The sequence below is a fragment of the Zonotrichia albicollis genome, chromosome 4 (assembly GCF_047830755.1).
Source record: "Zonotrichia albicollis isolate bZonAlb1 chromosome 4, bZonAlb1.hap1, whole genome shotgun sequence".
NCBI classification, from domain to species: domain Eukaryota; kingdom Metazoa; phylum Chordata; class Aves; order Passeriformes; family Passerellidae; genus Zonotrichia; species Zonotrichia albicollis.
The window spans coordinates 15905662-15923683 of NC_133822.1; the positions used below are offsets into that span (position 1 = coordinate 15905662).

The following is an 18022-nucleotide window of genomic DNA, read 5'->3' on the forward strand; positions in this document are numbered from 1 at the left end:
ACAAGAATGCTTGGAACTAAATTCTGAAAGGGCTCCAGCTCATCAAGCTGAGAAGGCAAATAGCAGCTCTCATGTCAGCTGATCCATGACACTGGGCCCTGCAAGCACCCAGAACTTGTGGCAAATGCAATTACAGCCCCAGCCCAACACACAGTAATGCACCAGCATGTTTTTGCTGCTGGCTAAAACCACACACTTGCTGTGACTGAGCTGATACAGTAAACTCATTAATCCATGATAAATTGGATAGTGAGCCTAAGATGAATGCCTCTTCCACTTAACTATGCTGATATCCATCTGAATATATCCTGGGAGAAGCATTAATTACAGTTCTGGAAATCTCTAACCAGAAGGTATTTTTCTCCAGTGCTTGGACTGTGTCTTTGTAGAACACCTAATAAAGCTGTGAATGCCCTTCTGCATGTTGTGGCTGCTAAAATTTATAGAGGTTCATGCACCTAAAACTTGCAGACATTGCCACTGGCTCAGAAAATCTCAGAAAACTGCTGAAGACTGGGAGAGTGTCCTAGGAGGTAACACAAGGGGCTTCCCCACCCTTTTGCTCTTCCTTGTGAGTCTGTTACTGGCTACTGTCTGAGATAAGATATCATGCACTGTTCAGTCTAATTACAGCAAGAATGCTTGCAAACAGATTTTTCTGTCCTAATCATCAAAAAGATACCAATTAGCCAAGGTTCTGATTACATACAGAGCCAATACTTCTCCTTTCACTTACAATTAACTGAAAATTACAGAACAAAATTCTTTTTGTATGAACAGCATCTCGGCAGAACACAAACCAGTACAAGCCCCATTTCTTTGAGGACAAAATAAAAACATGTAGATGGTAAAAGTAGTTGCACCCAGCCTTGTCACCAAAATTCCCACACATTTATTCAACTGAATACTTCTGGAATCTTCCTGGTATTATTACAGTTATTTAGCAGGCAATAAAAGGTTGTAGGCTCATGGTCCCCATTTCCAAAAGTTAGATTAGAACACTGAAGCGCTTAGGTCAAAACTCATTTTACCTACAAAACCTAGCAGGTAATGAATCATATGACTTACATTTTCCTGGTCAGAAGACAGTGGTGTCTCCACTAGAAGAAGGTTCTCTTGAGAGCTGTCCTCTCCAAAGGCTGCCTGTGTGGTTGCAGGGTCAGACATGTGTCCTCTTCTGAGCCGCAGACCTGGCTCTGCACAACCGGCATTATCGAGTTCCGTTGGTTCGTTCATGAGATGCTGGAGGCCTTCTCAAATATTCTCTTTCCTCTTGGTTCAGTTTGGCTGATTATGTCTTGGCTCTAAAAGGAAAAAATCGTTTGTGTAACTCAACTGAAGTTAGAAAGAGGAATGCAGAAATTGGCTGGAAGAAGAGCTTGCTTACAAGCTCCCAAACAGCTGTGACAACTGCTTTTATATGTGCCCAAAATCCCACAGGATCCATTACACACATTTCTACACTGCTGGGTAATGAATCCTCATCCTGACACCACTAACAGTTTCACATCCTTGTGCTTAACACAAGTTAAACACAACTTTGAAAGGTGACAGAAAGTGAGCTCCAAAAAGCAGTAAATCTACAAAACCACAGCCAACTTTTATGAATTATTTCCACAAAACTGCAAGCAGCAGGCTGTTAATATTGTTTAGAAATACAGCACTTATCACAGGGACTCTATAATTACTGTATTTTTGCAGGTATGAAGCTCATACCCAAGCTCAATCATCCAGACCAGGTTTCACCAAACTAGGACATTAAGTACTAGTAATAGCAATCAAGCAGAGCTCAAGCAGAGCTCAAGCAGCAACTAATTTTAGACAGACTGCAAGAAGGGCAGTAGCACACAGTGTGATTATGCTTCCCTTGTTTAAATTAACATGATCACAATCACTGCAAGGAATGTGTTTGTATCTTTACTTGTGCAAGAAATTAGAGCAGACAAATTTAAACACTGTTCACTCAATCAGAACAATCAAAAATAGGTAAATCTCCCAGAAAACAATAACCCATGGTTCCTACTCAGGAAAACAACTGTCTTCTACACTTACAACACTGCAAAAAGCATTCAGGGTAAATTTGACTCCATATGCTAAAGATTTGATCAAATTTACAGAAAATTGATGACAACTGTTAATCTGAGCCCTCATGCAGAGTATTTTTGGTTACCCATTTGTTTTGTACACCCTGTGTGGTGCCACTTCAGTAGCCAGTTCAGAGACCTGTTTGACACTGGCAGCCTTGGGAAGCACTATCTCCAGAGAACTCTGCAGTCTGAGGGCCAGAAAGCATCAGAATGTACTCTGAGACTGAAGCCACAGCTGAGCCTTCAGAATCCCTCTGAATGACAATCTATTCCTTTTGCACTAATCACCTGGTGCCATTGCTGTAGCACCTAAGTGCTCTGATGTGACTAACACACAACATTAAGACAACCCATCTAACAAGTTTTAACTTGCCAGTATGCATAATTCAATTGGAATTTTACTGCCCAATAAAATATGCTGAAATTTGTCATAATGTAGGAGGGAAAATTAAAAATACAAGATAGGGAATTGATATTGGCAGTTTTGTAATAAAATGTCACCTCCAAAAAGCCAATAAATAATGTATTCTGTCCTTACAGGAACTCATTTCATTTACATATGATCACTGCAAGATCATTCTCAGCTCTGACAAATGGGCTCTGGTTAATTTTGCTGCAGCAGTTTGTAATATTCTATCCCCTCAGCTGCCTGGCAATCCTCAGAGGAGAGAGCTGCTAATGAGCAGGTAACAGACCCTGCAGAACTGAGTGATACCTCGAGCTGTCCGAGTTCAGCATGGCACAGTGCTTTCATCACCCAGGACGGTAAGGTGACAATGTGACAGCAGAGCAGATGGCATCCCCACCTTCCTGCTGCCTTCACTGCAGGGTCACAACCTCCATCTGAGATGCAACAGCTAAAACGGCCACAGCTGTTTACTTGGTAAACACAAGAGCCACCACAGGAGAATTAAGAGGAGGTTTAGCAACATTACACAGGAAGCTCAGTGAAGGAGTTGAACAAGTAGATTTTAAGAGCAGGAACAAATATTCAGGAAGCCACAGAACTGAAATCTTAACTGTTTTTGTCGTATTTCAAGCAGCCAAGTCACAATTCTATTTTTAGGCAAGAAACATGAAGACATAATCACACTGCCATTTGGCAAAACTGATGTAAGAAAGAAAAGAGTAAGCAACAACAACTACAGTTTGAAATGAAGCTAATGGGGATCTTAATTCAAAAAGCAACCTATAAGAGAGAATTTCAGTACAGTACTGTGCTGGTTTTGGCTGGGGTAGAGCCAATACTCTGCCCAAGTGACCATTACATGTGATGGAGCCTGGCTTTCCTGATGGGATGGCTGAACACCAGAGAAACAACAAATACAGTTTGAAATAAAGCTAATGGACATCTTCATTTAAAAAACAGCCTATAAGAGACAACTTCAGGGCAGTACTGTGCTGAAATATCCCATGGTTGAGGTAACCATTACATGTGATGGAGCCTGGCTTTCCTGATGGGATGGCTGAACACCACAGAAACAACAACAAATACAGTTTGAAATGAAGCTAATGGGGATCTTAATTCAAAAAGCAGCCTATAAGAGAGAATTTCAGTACAGTACTGTGCTGGTTTTGGCTGGGGTAACCATTACATGTGATCCCTGGCTTTCCTGATGGGATGGCTGAACACCTGCCTGCCCATGGGAAGTGGTGAAGGAATTCCTTGCTTTGCTTTGCTTGTATCCACAACTTTTGCTTTACTTATTGAGCTGTCTTTATGTGAGCCCACAGGTTCTCTCTTTTATGATTCTCTCTCCCACCCCACTGGGGCAGTGAGCAATCAGCTGTGTGGGTCCTGGTTGCCCACTGGGGTTAGACCACAGTAAGTCCACTGAACCAATCTGAAGCTGTAGCTAATGCAGAAAAATGCAAGTAAGCCGAGCAGGTGTTTATAAACAACAGTTACACACCGGCACAGCCCCTGCCTGCTAACCCACACATTTCAAACAGGCAGTCAGCACAAACAGCCCAGTCAGTTCCACACATTGGGCAATTCCATGAGACGTTGAACCAGCAAGTTTTACAGGTTCTCCTTTCAGCCAGATTTAAGCAACAGCATTGCCACCGTGTGCTGCAGCAGCAGCAATATTGCCTAATGCTGTCCTTACATCACCTCTGTGACACTGTGACAGCAATGCTCTGGACACAGCACAGCCACACAACAGGCTCAACCACATTTGGCCAAGATGCTTGCAAAAGGCTCTCCTAATAAAACAGATAGAGGAATGCCAATTTACATCAGGCCTTGAGGATTTACTTCACCAGCACTCACTGCCAAGTATTCACTAAGGTTAAAAATAAAAGATGCATTTCACCTCCAGAGTCAGATTTGCATTGAGCAGCAGAGCTGATCTTCAGAGCTCTGCAGAAATAGAAGTTGCTGTTTCTTGAAATGACAGTGGGATTGTTCCCTGAACTAAGATGTTTCCATGTCATTCATCATGCAGGATCCTCACAGTGCTAAATATGCTTGCCCTAAATGAGCATGCAAAGGTAAGTCAGATAAAGGCTAATCCAAAAGCACCACTACTGGGTTTCACTTCTTTTTAAAATTGTACCACTGACTGAATGCAGCTGGAAGGTGCCAACACAGAAGTGCAAATAGCCTGAAATATTTGTTCACAAATGAAAGAAAGCAGTGAAGATTATGAACAGGAAAGGCATAGGCAGTCTGAGTTCTATCACAAAGTTTCTATGACTCACAGTTCAGTTCCTTTCCTAAAAAATTAGGAAGTATTGCTAAGTATAGTAGAATCTAACCAGGAGATGATGGTTGAGCCATTGTGAGGATACTTACTGCCCCACTCTGCCTAAGACTGCACAGTTCACAAAAACAAAAGCTAGAAAATGGAAAGCTATAGAACACTTGAGGTCTTGGAAAATATTGTTTTGTGTCTCATTGAGATTATCAGTCTCATAAATGAAATCCTTCAACATTTTTTGTAGCATGCAAATTAAAGGTTTCATTAAAATTAGCTTCCATTTAAAGAGGAAGTTGCCATGATGACTTAAAATCTACTTAATGACTGCATCCATAATATCAGCATGGAGATGAATCAGCGAGTTCCTGCTGTGCTTAAAATAAGCTGAGAAAAGCATCTACAGAGTTTGGTCTGTTGGGTTTTTTAATACAGAAACTCCTAAATGCTCCATCAGCTTTTAGAAAGGACTTGGCAGTTCGATGCAAGCAGGGCTCCAAACACAGCCTGGAAGCACAAAATGAGGCTTTGGTCAGTTCTGTGTGCTGCTGCCTTGCACACAGCCCCAGAGCAGCCAACCCACAGGAGCACAGCCAGGGCAGTGTGAGCTCAGCCCTGCCAGCTTTGCAAGCACAACTGGAAGGCAGCATTATTTCAGCAGGCACTGCAGCTGGGCAATGTCACAGCAGCCAACACCCACAGCTCCAGCATATCTGGGACACGGCCTCACTCCTAAAGATGATAAGGAAAAACTAGTTACCCAGAGTGAAGCAGCACAGGATAATGCCATTATTCTCTGTGGGACACTCCCTGGGATAAGCACTGCAGCCCTTCCAACTCCCAGAGCTCACCTGGCACAAGGGCTGATTTATTGCCTCAGCTAAATGATGACACATGGTAGTAAAACAAAGAAAACACATTAACAGTAGAGTTTGTAATTAAATTTAAAAGATCTGTCACTCCCTTTTGAGGATAAAGCACAGTCCTGGATGGTCAGACCACCTCCCACTACCCCCAAGCAAAGCAATCTCTCCAGTACTCCACTCTTGTCAGTATGTTCTTTCCTGTAAGCAGCATGAGAATGATCCTCAGAAGATATTTAATTCTGGCTGTAGCTGGTCTTTGGAAGAAGAATGAAAATTGCTTTTCCCTACAATCCCCTCTCAATTGCCTTACTGGCAGAAACTTTCCTGTTCAGGTAGGCAATGGCACCCCCTGCATGCCCTTTCCTTGCAGATCCTCTCCCAAAGCAGCCATTAAAGCAGCATAAACAATGTACACACAGTGGGTGATTCCTCCTAAGATCAGCTCATTCCCCTAACAGACCTTAACTTATCAAAAGAACAAAAGACCATCATGAAAATTTCAGGCTACACATTTTTCAGAACATTCATTAATGCTTAATATTTAATGAAGGGCTTGAGTGCCTGAAAAATCTTGTAGGAGAAGCTGCATCAATCCACAAATCCTGCCTTGCCTGTGCCATGTGCCATGGCAGCTACAACCATGCCAGGGGAATGGCAAAGCTGACTGAAATAAGATTTCCCAAGAGGTTCAGGCACGGCTTTAGTGACAGAACAGGCACGATTCCCTTCCCAGAACTGTCAGCACAGGTACAAATGGCAGAGCACTTCCACAACAACCCATGGACAGACTGATTGGGATAAGAACACAGCCTATTTTTGTGCCTGTGGAACAGCTGACTCTGGCTACCTTGAGTGAAATAAGGTAAAGTAATTGAAATGCAGCTCTCTTGGAACATTATATTTCTACTACTATCTTCTGGTTGTCACAAGTTGTTCCTCAATACCAGTATTCTAACACCAACTGGAAATAAGGAACTTTTATCTTCCTTTTTTTTTTAACAGTCTTGATCTTTTTCAATTCAGGAGTTAAAACATTCCAAAGCTGCATTCAAAAACAAAGCAAATAAGGGTTTGTATGAACGGGAGGGGAAGGAAATTCTCACAGAGGACTTTGTTTTCTCAATGTACCCTAAAGGAAAAGTACAAATCAGCCTGTAAAAATTCTTTGGAGGTCATCTTTAACAAAGAGGAACAATGAGGAAGTAATCCAACACCTCTTTTCTTGATGCAATTTCCCTAGATAAAGAGGCATCTACAAAACAAAGATTAGACTCCTGCAGAGGGTCAGTGGCCAAAAAGCTGTCTTTTTAACTTGTAAACTGTCACTGCAACTTCAGCCCAGCTATTTCACAGCAGGCTGCAGAGGCAAACAATCAAGCACATTCTGATGCATTTGCAGTCAAAGAAAGGGAACAAGCCAGCAGCCTGCCTGCATTATCGGAATGCTTCCATTTCACAGGATCCCACTGCATTGTTACAACATTTGTCCAATTTGTACTGCAAATCGGGCCCCATTTTTTTAACTGAGTAAAGAGTTATGGCAGAGGCTGGCCCACCCCCAGAGCACAATGTTCAGCCCTTACAGACTGGATGACTGCTGTAAATCAGTTCTGCTCCTCAATAAACCAAAACCAAGTGAATCGTCACAAAAGCAGCATAGAACTCAGAATGAAGTTCAAGCTCTTTCCACATTACATTCCACAAATATCCACAGAACTTGCTTTTGGTTCATTTTTCATTAAGTGGCTCAGTTTCTCCAAGTGAGAAAATCCCATCTTTTGCTCCTTTATGATTTTATTTCCATGGCATGCTACTCACATCAACTTGCTTCATGGCTGCCAACAACAAAAAGATGCAGTTCTCCTATGTTAGTAACACTTGGGATCACAGACTGTCTGCAAGTGAAAGACTGAAATCAAACATCACTTTCCTCTAAAGGGAAAATTCAGAATACATACTTTTAGCTACTGCCTCAAGGGCATCCAATTCACAAAAGTGTTGGGTGAAGATGAAGAAACCAAAGCATTTGGAGCAGGCACTAAAATGCAGAGCTACACCATGAAACTGAGGTTACATCCTTTAACCCTCTACAGAGAGAATCTTTGCATGGCAACATAAAGGGCACCAAGATAGCAGCAATCCATAGGAAAGCATATCCCTCTCCTCAAAAGCCATAAAATGTTATGTTTGCCACATGTCAGACAATAAAAAGTTGGTACTTTTCTGTAGCAAAAATGTTACAGGAACACTGTAGAAACAGCATCAACATCCACAGAACTGTATCAGTCTAGGATCAAAAAAGGGGTGCATCATCTTTCAGGTTGCCTCTTAACAACCAAAATTCAAGGAAAAGAAGTAGATGCACCATAATTAGACTGCATCTAATTCATGCCAATTAAATTAGTCAAGTGCCTGAAGTTCCAATAAAACCAAGTAAAGCCACTTTTAATTAATTTATTTCCTTAATGCAATAGCCAGAGAATAATTTTGGATTTAAAAGACAAATATTGCTGAAAATTAGGAAAAGCTGATGTGAACATTTAGTCTCCTCTACATTCAGTGCCACTCCTTCAGATATAAATTTATTTTCTAGTAACATAGTTCATCTTGAATTCTGAAACAAGACCAAGGACACTGATATCGTAAGACACCAGTGATGCAATTTAAAAGCAGAAATGTTAAGTTAATATTTTACTTTCTACTGTCCTATGACTAAGGAGAGATTTCAAAACACCCAAGTCTCATTATGAGAATATTGCTAAAATGGAGTAGGGCTGTAGCTTGAACCCAAAACGCATCAGCAGGTCCAGGACCAAGAGACTCGCACAAAATGTCATCTTGCTGTGGTTTGTTTGGCCAAAATACTTTCTGCTGGTACCACTGTGCTCCCCACAGAGGTTTTACTGCAGTGTGTGGTCTGACCAGTTCAGCTATCCCAGTGTAAATTCTAGGACTGAAAGAGTTTAAGATCATGAACATGTTTCATGTTAACTTAGAAGTGATCAGGAAGTATTTTGTGAATATACATGTGAGATGTTTTCCATGACTTAACACCACTTATTGGTGCATTCAGACAGTTATTTTGGGATCTCTTTCAACTGAAAAAAAAACCAACCCTCAAAACCAGAAAAACTCCAAACACACCATGGAATGGAAAAAAAAAATGGTGTAAATGAGCTGGGCAATGAGGAGCACCTATCTAAAAAATTATTGTATCCTTACTTTGAAGCATGTGATTGCCATCCACCCTTTGTAACAGAGCTACACTGCTTGCTAAGCACAATGAGGACTGGCTGTAACATTGGATTAGTGACAATCAGCACCAATAGAGGAAAATAAAGATTTTTTTTCTGTCAAACTATTTACAGAAGATAATTTACAACATAAAACTCCAACAATGGCAGATTAAGCAAAAAAATCCTCAAGGGAAACAGACACAAAGTTTACACTTACGAAAATCTCTTATTACAAAACAAGAATAAAGGTTTAATTTCACATAAACAAAAAAAGTTGAAATTAGACACCCAGGTTGCCTTAATCATGTGCAGAATGCAGCATTTACTCTAATTATGAAATTCACCGAAGAAAACAACATTATGTGAAGCATTCCCAGAGATAACCTGAAGCTTTAGACCAATGAAGAAAGAAAAGAGGAATAAAAGCATATTAGCAAAGATCCCAAGGAAACTCAAGTGGATCCTAGAGAGAGGAAAAAGCAACAGGCAACATCCAGATCATACTCCCAAATGACTCCTAGGGCTGATAATCTCTGTTACCCTCTCTAGCAGTCCAAAGCTGCTGACCTGAAGACCCAGAGCAGCAATGGAAGGGTGAAAATAAATCACAGAGAAGGGACAGAAACCAGAAAGTCCATTGTGTTACAATTTTAGCTGCGTTTGGCAACATTTTCATGTCTGCAACTGCCAAACTCTTCTTAAAATCATTAGTCAGACTTCAGAAAGAAAAACTGAGTCCCACTGTTAAGATTTCCATTGTAGCAGCAATAAATTCTGGGCCATACTCGCACACGTCACTTTAACAAACAGACACACGCACAAGGGGCACTTCCTCTCTGACCACAAACAAGAACATAACAAAGGTGAAGGAATGCAAGACTCCATCCATTGTTGTCTTCAAAGTGTTACAGGAAAATTACAACAAAATGACAAGGTCTGAAACAGCCCCAGGAAAAGCAACCAAAAGGGCACCACTCTCTGTCCAGAGAGGGAACTCAGTGCTGGGTGACCTGCCAGTGCTGCTTTGTACCCAAGATCCTTTCAGACACACACACACATTCCTACAGCAGCACCCAAACACAAACCAGGGAGCCTGGCACTCACTGCCTGGGCTTTCTGTTTGCAGAAAGGATCTCCAGATACCACAGGAGACACTCCATTGCTTTAAGGAACTTTAAGAACAGGAAGGAAACGTGGCCAAGTCGATAAGCCTTCACAAACTTAAAGAGTAGGAAGGGTAGGAATTTCAGTTGATTTCCTGGACAAGGGCCCAGACAAGGAACACGAGCAGAAAGCAAGAACTGGGTCAGCAAACTACTGAATAATTATGTGTCCTAGTTTTAAATACTTACTGAAGGTACTCTTGAACAATTGCATCTGTAAGGGCTGTTAATACATGTAAAACTACACAGATAAACTGTTCTGCAAAGAAAAAATACCTTAGGCTGACAGCACCTACTGTCAATGGAGCTGGCAAATAAAGAACCTCTTTCTAGGATGAGTTTGGTCTCTCTCTGTAAGAAAAATAATCTAATGTAATTTTGATGTGAAGGCAAGCTACCATATCAATGGGTGTGACCAAGATGCAACACAGCTCTTTAGATTCACCTGATGTGCACAGACAGACAGACAGACAGAAGACACAGGCCAAGCTTCCCAGCAGAGGCTGAGAGCAACATACAGAAGCCAGGCACTAATCTGTAGGCCAGAGATGTTCTCAGCTGAGTTCTCTGGCTGAGAACTTGTATTCCAGGTGCACCATCATGGAAAGCATGAAAGGCTCTTCCAGTACTGACACACAGTAGTGGCACACAAGATTTTGGAAAAAAAGGAGACCCTGACAGGCTCTAAGTCCTAAGAAAGTCAATAAGCAGTGCAGTGAATTTAATACATGAGAAAAAGCAGAAGAAAAAACCTTGGAGGGCTTTCAGGCTGCCCAGATAACCAGGCAAGACCTGACCTATGCAGATAAGCAAGCAGCTGCACCTAAGTAAACAAGAAGTGAAATAAGCCTTGAACTTATGAAATACAAAATCCAATACCTATTTTTAATGTGTTAGTTAATGTGCAATAGCTTGTAAGTTTTACGTCACATTTTACACATTTATTAAATTATTTGAAAAGTTTCCTTTGTGAGAAAGGAAGGTACATAAAGCTTTCACATTAAGCTTCACAGAAAGCTTCCACATAAAGCTTTCTTTATGTAAAACCAGGGGTGACCACTCAAAACTGCAGTTAAGATTTCAAAAAAGCACAAGGTTTCCTAATCTTTGTGTCTACAACAGCACCATGCCAAACAACAGTAAGAAAAATGAAGATACCAACCATTGTCCATCAACCAAGGTAAGGTCACACAGAGTTAGCAGATCAGACTGGGTGACCTCAAACACAAAAAATTCACTTTTGACACAGCAATAAGCAAACCCTGGAACATTTTGCTCCAGAATGAGGATCTACAGGGAAAATGGACAAATATGCAGTGTAAATCCACCAAGCACATGAAGCCACCTTTAGCTCTAAAAACCTCTTTGAATACCTGTGCATGTCTGTTTTATGTTGCTTGTACATTCATGCTCAGAATGCTTGCACATTCATGCTTCCTTAGGGGATGGACATCCTCACTAAAAACTCTGTAAAATAGAGTTCTCTCTGAGGATGGACAGCAAAGGGCCTCATGCATACAAAGAAAAGAAAACAGGAAGGAAGTTAAATTATTATGAGACAGAAAACAAAAAGTGTAGAAAAAAGGATAAGGGCTGAAACAATTTCCTAGGGACAGCAGGCAAAGCACCCAAAGGCACCCAAGAAGGCAGCAGGCACTACCCTGAGGGCTCTGGCCAGGGACTTCCATAAGAGGACACTCAGTATGCCCCAATTTTTGTTCTTACACACAGATTAGATAAAATCTGTTAACTATGATTTTTAACTTCTTTCAGGGGTAGTGTTTAAACTGTCCCACAGCAATTTGATGTCACTGATTTCCACTGACAAAAGTCAGAACAGTAGGTGCAAATGGAAAAAGTCACCCCATTCAGAAAAAAAACAAACCAAAACAAACTAAATAAACTCTTCAAAAATTCATTTCCACAGTTTTCCTCCTGAAAGGGAAAAGAATGCCATCTTCCAGTCCTGTCTCTGACTGGTTTATATTCTCCTGCAGCTCACTTCAATCAACTCCAATCTGGAAGCCCCACTTGTCACACACTGTCACCCTGTTACAGGAACATTCAAATTTCTCGTGAGCCTCATTTCTGAGAAATACAACAGAGAACAATGAAACAGGCAGATCTTGTACCTTCCACATGGAGTAACACACACAGCAGTTATCTCAACCACTGCAATAATTTTCCCCAACACACCTGCTCTCTTGACAAACAGCTGTGCTACCTGTGAGGAAGGCAGCATCAAATTCGTCCCTGGTTTTTGATGTTTGTATTCAAGCTTGGGAAGGTTACAGTCTAAGACTCCTACAGGAAAGATGTGTAATCAACATGAAGGCTGTTTCTCCAAGAAAACAAACCCTACGTAATAAATTTACATAGAGAGGGGGAAAATGCAAAGAGTATGTGTCCTATGCAGCAGCTTGTAAACATTTACATCACACTGGGTGACAAAATGCATGCATTCATCTAAATTAACACCCTTCCATTTTTGTAGGCTCACTCACCCAGATAACTCTGACTTAAACTCCACACAGTTACAGCTAAATTGCATAAAGATGCATCAGCATAAAACCAAGGAAAGCAGGAAATTTTTAACCATCTCCACTATACCATTCTCTACAAAATGTCCAACTTAAATCCAAATACCATATCTTATCCAAACTCTCTGCCAAACAAATCTCTGCCTCGGTACTTGTTAAAGCTGATTTATTACTGTCAAATACATTAATCTGCATGTTAATCTGCCTCAGGTCACTTGAAGTTAATGAAAAGGGACCTTTGTCAAGCCATATAAAATGTTGCTTTTGGTCCACAGGGGAGTTTGAAATCAGAGCTTGGGAGAGATCCTCTACGACATAAATATTATAGCAGGAAAGCAGCAAGGAACGCAGAAGACTTCCTGTAATCCATTTCCATTTTTTTTGCTTCACTTCATGGCATGTTGTTAAAGCCTAAAAATTTCCCTAAATGAAGGCTGAGTTTATCTTAGGATCCTGTGTCACTGGAGTTGTAAAGCACCAGCACGACAGCTTCAATCTGACATTCATTGCACTCCGGTGGAGGAGGGATATGTTGTAATTTATACAACCTACTTCATCCATACTGCAAGTAGTACACCAGCCAGAAAATCTGCCTCCAACATTACACACACCACATTATGTACACAATATTAGTGCTGCTAATATTTCTATACAAAGCCTCACATCCAACAGTTTAAAACCTCCCCAGTTGCATGGCTCCCTTATTCAACATTTCCAACAGAAAGCAGGACTGGTTTTCACTAGCAGACCACTTGCTTCCTAATATAATCAATTCTCTGGACAACTTACCAGACGATCCAAGATTTCAGTACAAACAAATCAAAAGTTCAAAGATGAATAAAGGCTGTTGGGCAATCCCTGAAGAGAAGCAGTTTTAACATACACATCCTGCATGTTTGCTTAGCAACTGGATCACCATAAGCAGCACAGTATATTGGTCCTGGTCCATTACCTGTCACAAGCCCTGAAGAAGCAGTCTCAGATGCAAGCAGCAGCAGCAATGAGTATGCTCCCCACCTTTCCTTTTTATGTTTGCCTAGTAATTAATTTTAAGTGCCAGCAATTCTCAACTGCTCCATCATTAGCATGACTAAATGTCATTCTACACAGGAATTATGCAACTATGCTTTGGTCAACCCCAAATACCACCACTGTTACCTGTGACTCCGAATGTTGTAACAAATAACATGCCTATGAACTGTTCATTTATTACAAACACATTACTCCCATTACTGTCCAATTCATGAGTCCCTTGTGCTTCAAATGAGAAAGTGTTACCTCAAAACAGGATCTTCAAGAAGGAAGCTGAGCTTTAAGGAAGTTTTAATGTCCACATGTGATAGCCTCTCAAAATGCAATGTGATTTCCAGTGGAGCACAAGAAGTACTGGACACATCACAGTTACTGCTAAAAGAACAGGAATGTGGAATTGTGCCTTTTCAAGGATGGCCTTAGCCTACAGAAAACACTCATGTGAGTCTTGCAGGCAGATAAGCCCTCAGGCACTTGTATAATAATGAACTGTTGAAGCAGAGCCAAGACATGAGTTTTCAGAGGAAAACAGTCATGGGTTCTGTGATCATGCTTTGTTTCTCACAATGACTTTACTGTGATGTGTAACAAGGGGCTGTTTGATGCAGCTAAGCAGCCCAGAAAAAGTCAGCTGGAAAGGCCTTACAGGGAGGAATGAAAAACCAACGTGCTGTGAGAGCATCTTGCAGCACCTTTCCAACAGCATTTTAAGGCTCTGCTGCCCCCAGCCCAACACGTGTCCTGGGCATTCCCAGTCCTGCAGGGCTGCACTGCTGCAGCAACCCCGACCTTACCTGAGTGCTGAGACTGGGGAGTGTTATCTGTGACAGCCCTGCAGGTCCCCTCCCTGTGCCTGTCCGATTTTCGGCTGTTTGGATGGCCTGGAAAGGCCCAGGGTGGCCTTGAGGCAGCCCACGTTTCAAAGGACCAGAAGAGGCGTCAGTTCTTTTCTCGGTCTCGGTGTTTATTAATTGTTTATCTAAAAGATTTTCTCTCGGCCCGACAGAGGTCTGCTCAGCAGCCAGCCATGAGCACACTCCCCAGCCCTCCGGGCGGTCACCTATCTTTATACCCAAAGTTGCGTGTACAATATTTATCATTTTTCCCCAATACCTTTCACCCTTATTGCCCGGTGCACTTTTAGTAATGACCAATCCCAAAGTGCCACCATCACCACAGAAGATGGAGGAGAAGAGGAAGAAGAAGAAGGACAGGACACGCCCCAATTCCTCCATCTTACTTCTCTAAACCCCCCAGTACAGAAATCCTAAACCCTGTGTCTCACTCTCTAATTAACTAATCCCTTCACCATTCACCCCGGTGAAACCCTCCTGTCCTCATACAGGTGTCGTCTCCTGTGTAGGATCAAAGTCCAGCCACCAGACACTTCTGGCAACATTCCAGGACTCCCGAGCCCCCCAAGGGTGGTCTCGGTGACTCGGCACCTCAGTCCTGAGGTGCTGAGATCCCACATGTGCCCACTCTGGACCCTGCAGTCCTGCCAAGGCAGGTGACACAAATGGCATTTCCAGCAGCATCACATGCTGCTTGGTGCTTGGGACACAAACAGTCACGCCAGGCCTCTGAAACTTGGACAGTTCTCTTGCTGCCCATCAAGGATAAGCTTCACTTAAAATTGGGGTTGTCTTCAAGACAGAAGACATCCTACCCTCGAACTCTAGGTTCAAGGCTAAATTAAAAGAATTTTACAGACAAAGTAACTAAAAATCAATAGACACCGCCCCAGATACTTTAGCAACAAGTCGATTCCTACTGAATCAAAGATCTCTTTTGTAACCCAGAAAGTTTTAACATTTTATTACTGATTACAGTCCTGTTTGATATAAGAACACCAGAAGAAACACCTATGAAAAATCCTAACAGAGAGAAATGAGGCTTTATCAAATCACACTCTCTGTTTCTGAGGGATGATCTAAAAAGAGAACAAGTAATTGGTATGTGTTTATATTTAAATAATAGTGTATTTATATTTAAATTTCCTCTTCTATACCAAAAATGGATTTGAAAATTGCCCCTTGAGAAAAACCTTACAAATCAAGTCTAAGATACCTGGCAACTTCCTTCCCCACATTAGTGAAGTTCATAAAAAGGAAAGGATTTTTATAAGACATCTCTTATTGAACTATTTCTGTAATGCTGCAGATTTCACATGGTTGCCAATTATTAAAATGTCACAGAGCAGGAAGTCAAGGAGCAGTTGCACTTAACCATGGACATTCAGATAACCATGACACAAGCCTTTTTCACCATCCACCTTCTAGCTTGGAGCATATAAAGGTCAGAAAACCACTAAGTAAAGCTTTTGTTGACTTTGTTATGCTTTTCTCAACTCTCAGAACACTCACCTCAGAAATAATCCATTTTGTTCTCCACTGAAGGTACAGCAGGCAGACAGCCAATAGTTGGCATTTTTTCACATAGCTACTTTAATAAAAATTATGAATAGGCTCTTACTTTTACTTCTACAATCATGTTTCATTAAAACAAAAAACTATTTGCCTAAAAGATTAATACTGAGAACAGTGCAACATTGCTGTGACCAGCCTTGCAATGCCATATGCCATTCTACAGAATACAGAGACACACAAATAATTCTTAAACTAACACAATTTGCAAAGCCCATTGTTCTTTTACCATCATTCAGATTTAATCTAAGCAGCCAGAGTTGGTATTTGCACCCAAAAACCTGCTTCTACTGCTTCCCTTCAACTATCTCATTTCCATCACAAGTTGTGCATTTTACAATAAACAGAAACAATGTACAGACATATGGGATCTTAAGTCCTTATCTCCCAAAATTTAGTATCACCTACCAAACAGTTGGAACAAGAAATCAAAGGAGCACAAGTAAGGGCCTTCAATGAAGTCTGGAATAAAATATTTGCTATAGCAGGAAGGCCCATGTCTTGTTCCCTCAAGGAACAGCCTGTTACTCAAATATCCATAAACATCCAATTTACTAACACACACTTACTACAACATTTTGAGAAAAATCAAACTTGACAAGTAAAAAAAATCCATCAATAAGGAAATAAAACAGGGATTTTGCCAGAATGCTTTCATTAAAACATAGAAAAGCCCACTGAAGGCTCCTACCAGCAAAATGACCCTTATCTAGAAGTTGTAGAACTGCTTAACACATCCAGTGAGCTCCTAAAAAATTCCCCAGCACATAAATTGTCATCTTCTAGACCCAAACACAGCAGCACAATTGACCTTGGCTCCAAACAAAGAATGGCAGTCTCTGCAATCCTCTAAGCAGATGGAACCAACGTGTTGGGGAAAGAGAGCATTTAATTTGGTGAAGAAGAGAAGGGGGAAAACAACATGAACAGATATGAGAAACTGCTTTGGTGTACTTGTGATACAGCAGCCTAGTGACACCTTATCTTGGAATACATGCAGATATCACAGACACCCTCAGAAAAACAACCATTTCACACCAACAAACCACTCTCACAGGATCTATCCAAATGCAGGCAACACTGTAACATATTGACATCTGTATCTGGTGTACCTTTGGTTTTCACCATTAGGTGAGAAACATGAACATTTAGCATTTTGAGATAAAATACTAGCAGAAAGAAAAGAATAAAAGAGGGAAAAAAAAAAAAGGAAGTAGCCTTTCCTGTAGCAGGTTTGCAATGCACTCAAATGTGCTGGCAGAACACTGAAATACCCACTCTGAGTATTCAGATATGACTTTCAGCCCATTCTGCTCTTTCCCACTGCTGCCTAAAGGTGCCTCACAGGCAATGATTACAGCTCTGCTGTTCCAACACTTTCCTCCCGTAAATAGTGCCTGACTATTTTCTGTTCTCACAAGGGCTTAATTAGTCCTGTTCACAGAGCTACAGCAGCTGGCACATCCCAGCAGACTCCAGTGCATTTTCACAGCTATTCAAACCCATCTGAACCATGCAGCACATTTTTCTACACTAACAATTCTGTGTCCTGAAAAATTTACATCCACCTATATGTTTGAAGAACCTTTCTGCAGTCAATTTAACCACAGGACAGCCCTGAGATGTCCCAAAATCACTGACACATATGCAGTTCACAGAAGTCCAAAGAATCCTGCCTGGTCAGACAAGAGACCCTCTCCCCCACCAACAGAGCAGCAGAGACCTGTAATTCCAGAATACATGAGTAATCATGTTAAACCAGAAAGGAAAATACTATTTAAACATATAATATTTGCTTTTCATATTTCTGAGCACATTATTTTTGCCAACTCACTTCAAGTTCTTTGCTGTTTCTCAAATCCAGTAGCAGCAGCACAAGCAGTGTGGCACCTCCTGTCCTGAGAGGCTCCTGCTTTCCACCTCCCCAGCTGCCACGTGCCAGGGTGCAGAGCAGCCTCTGCAAACACAAA

At 41.4% G+C, this 18022-nt stretch overlaps 1 protein-coding gene across 2 annotated transcripts in view; it reads right to left on the reverse strand.

Annotated features, from left to right (window-relative positions):
* Positions 1–18022, reverse strand: part of ADIPOR2 (adiponectin receptor 2) — a 42438-nt gene that overhangs the window by 20892 nt on the left and 3524 nt on the right. For both annotated transcript variants that reach the window (XM_005482672.4, XM_014264104.3), the window contains exon 2: positions 1069–1304. In XM_005482672.4, coding sequence (XP_005482729.2) covers positions 1069–1236 — 168 coding nt within the window. In that variant the 5' untranslated portion in view covers positions 1237–1304. The remainder of the gene's footprint in view (positions 1–1068; positions 1305–18022) is intronic.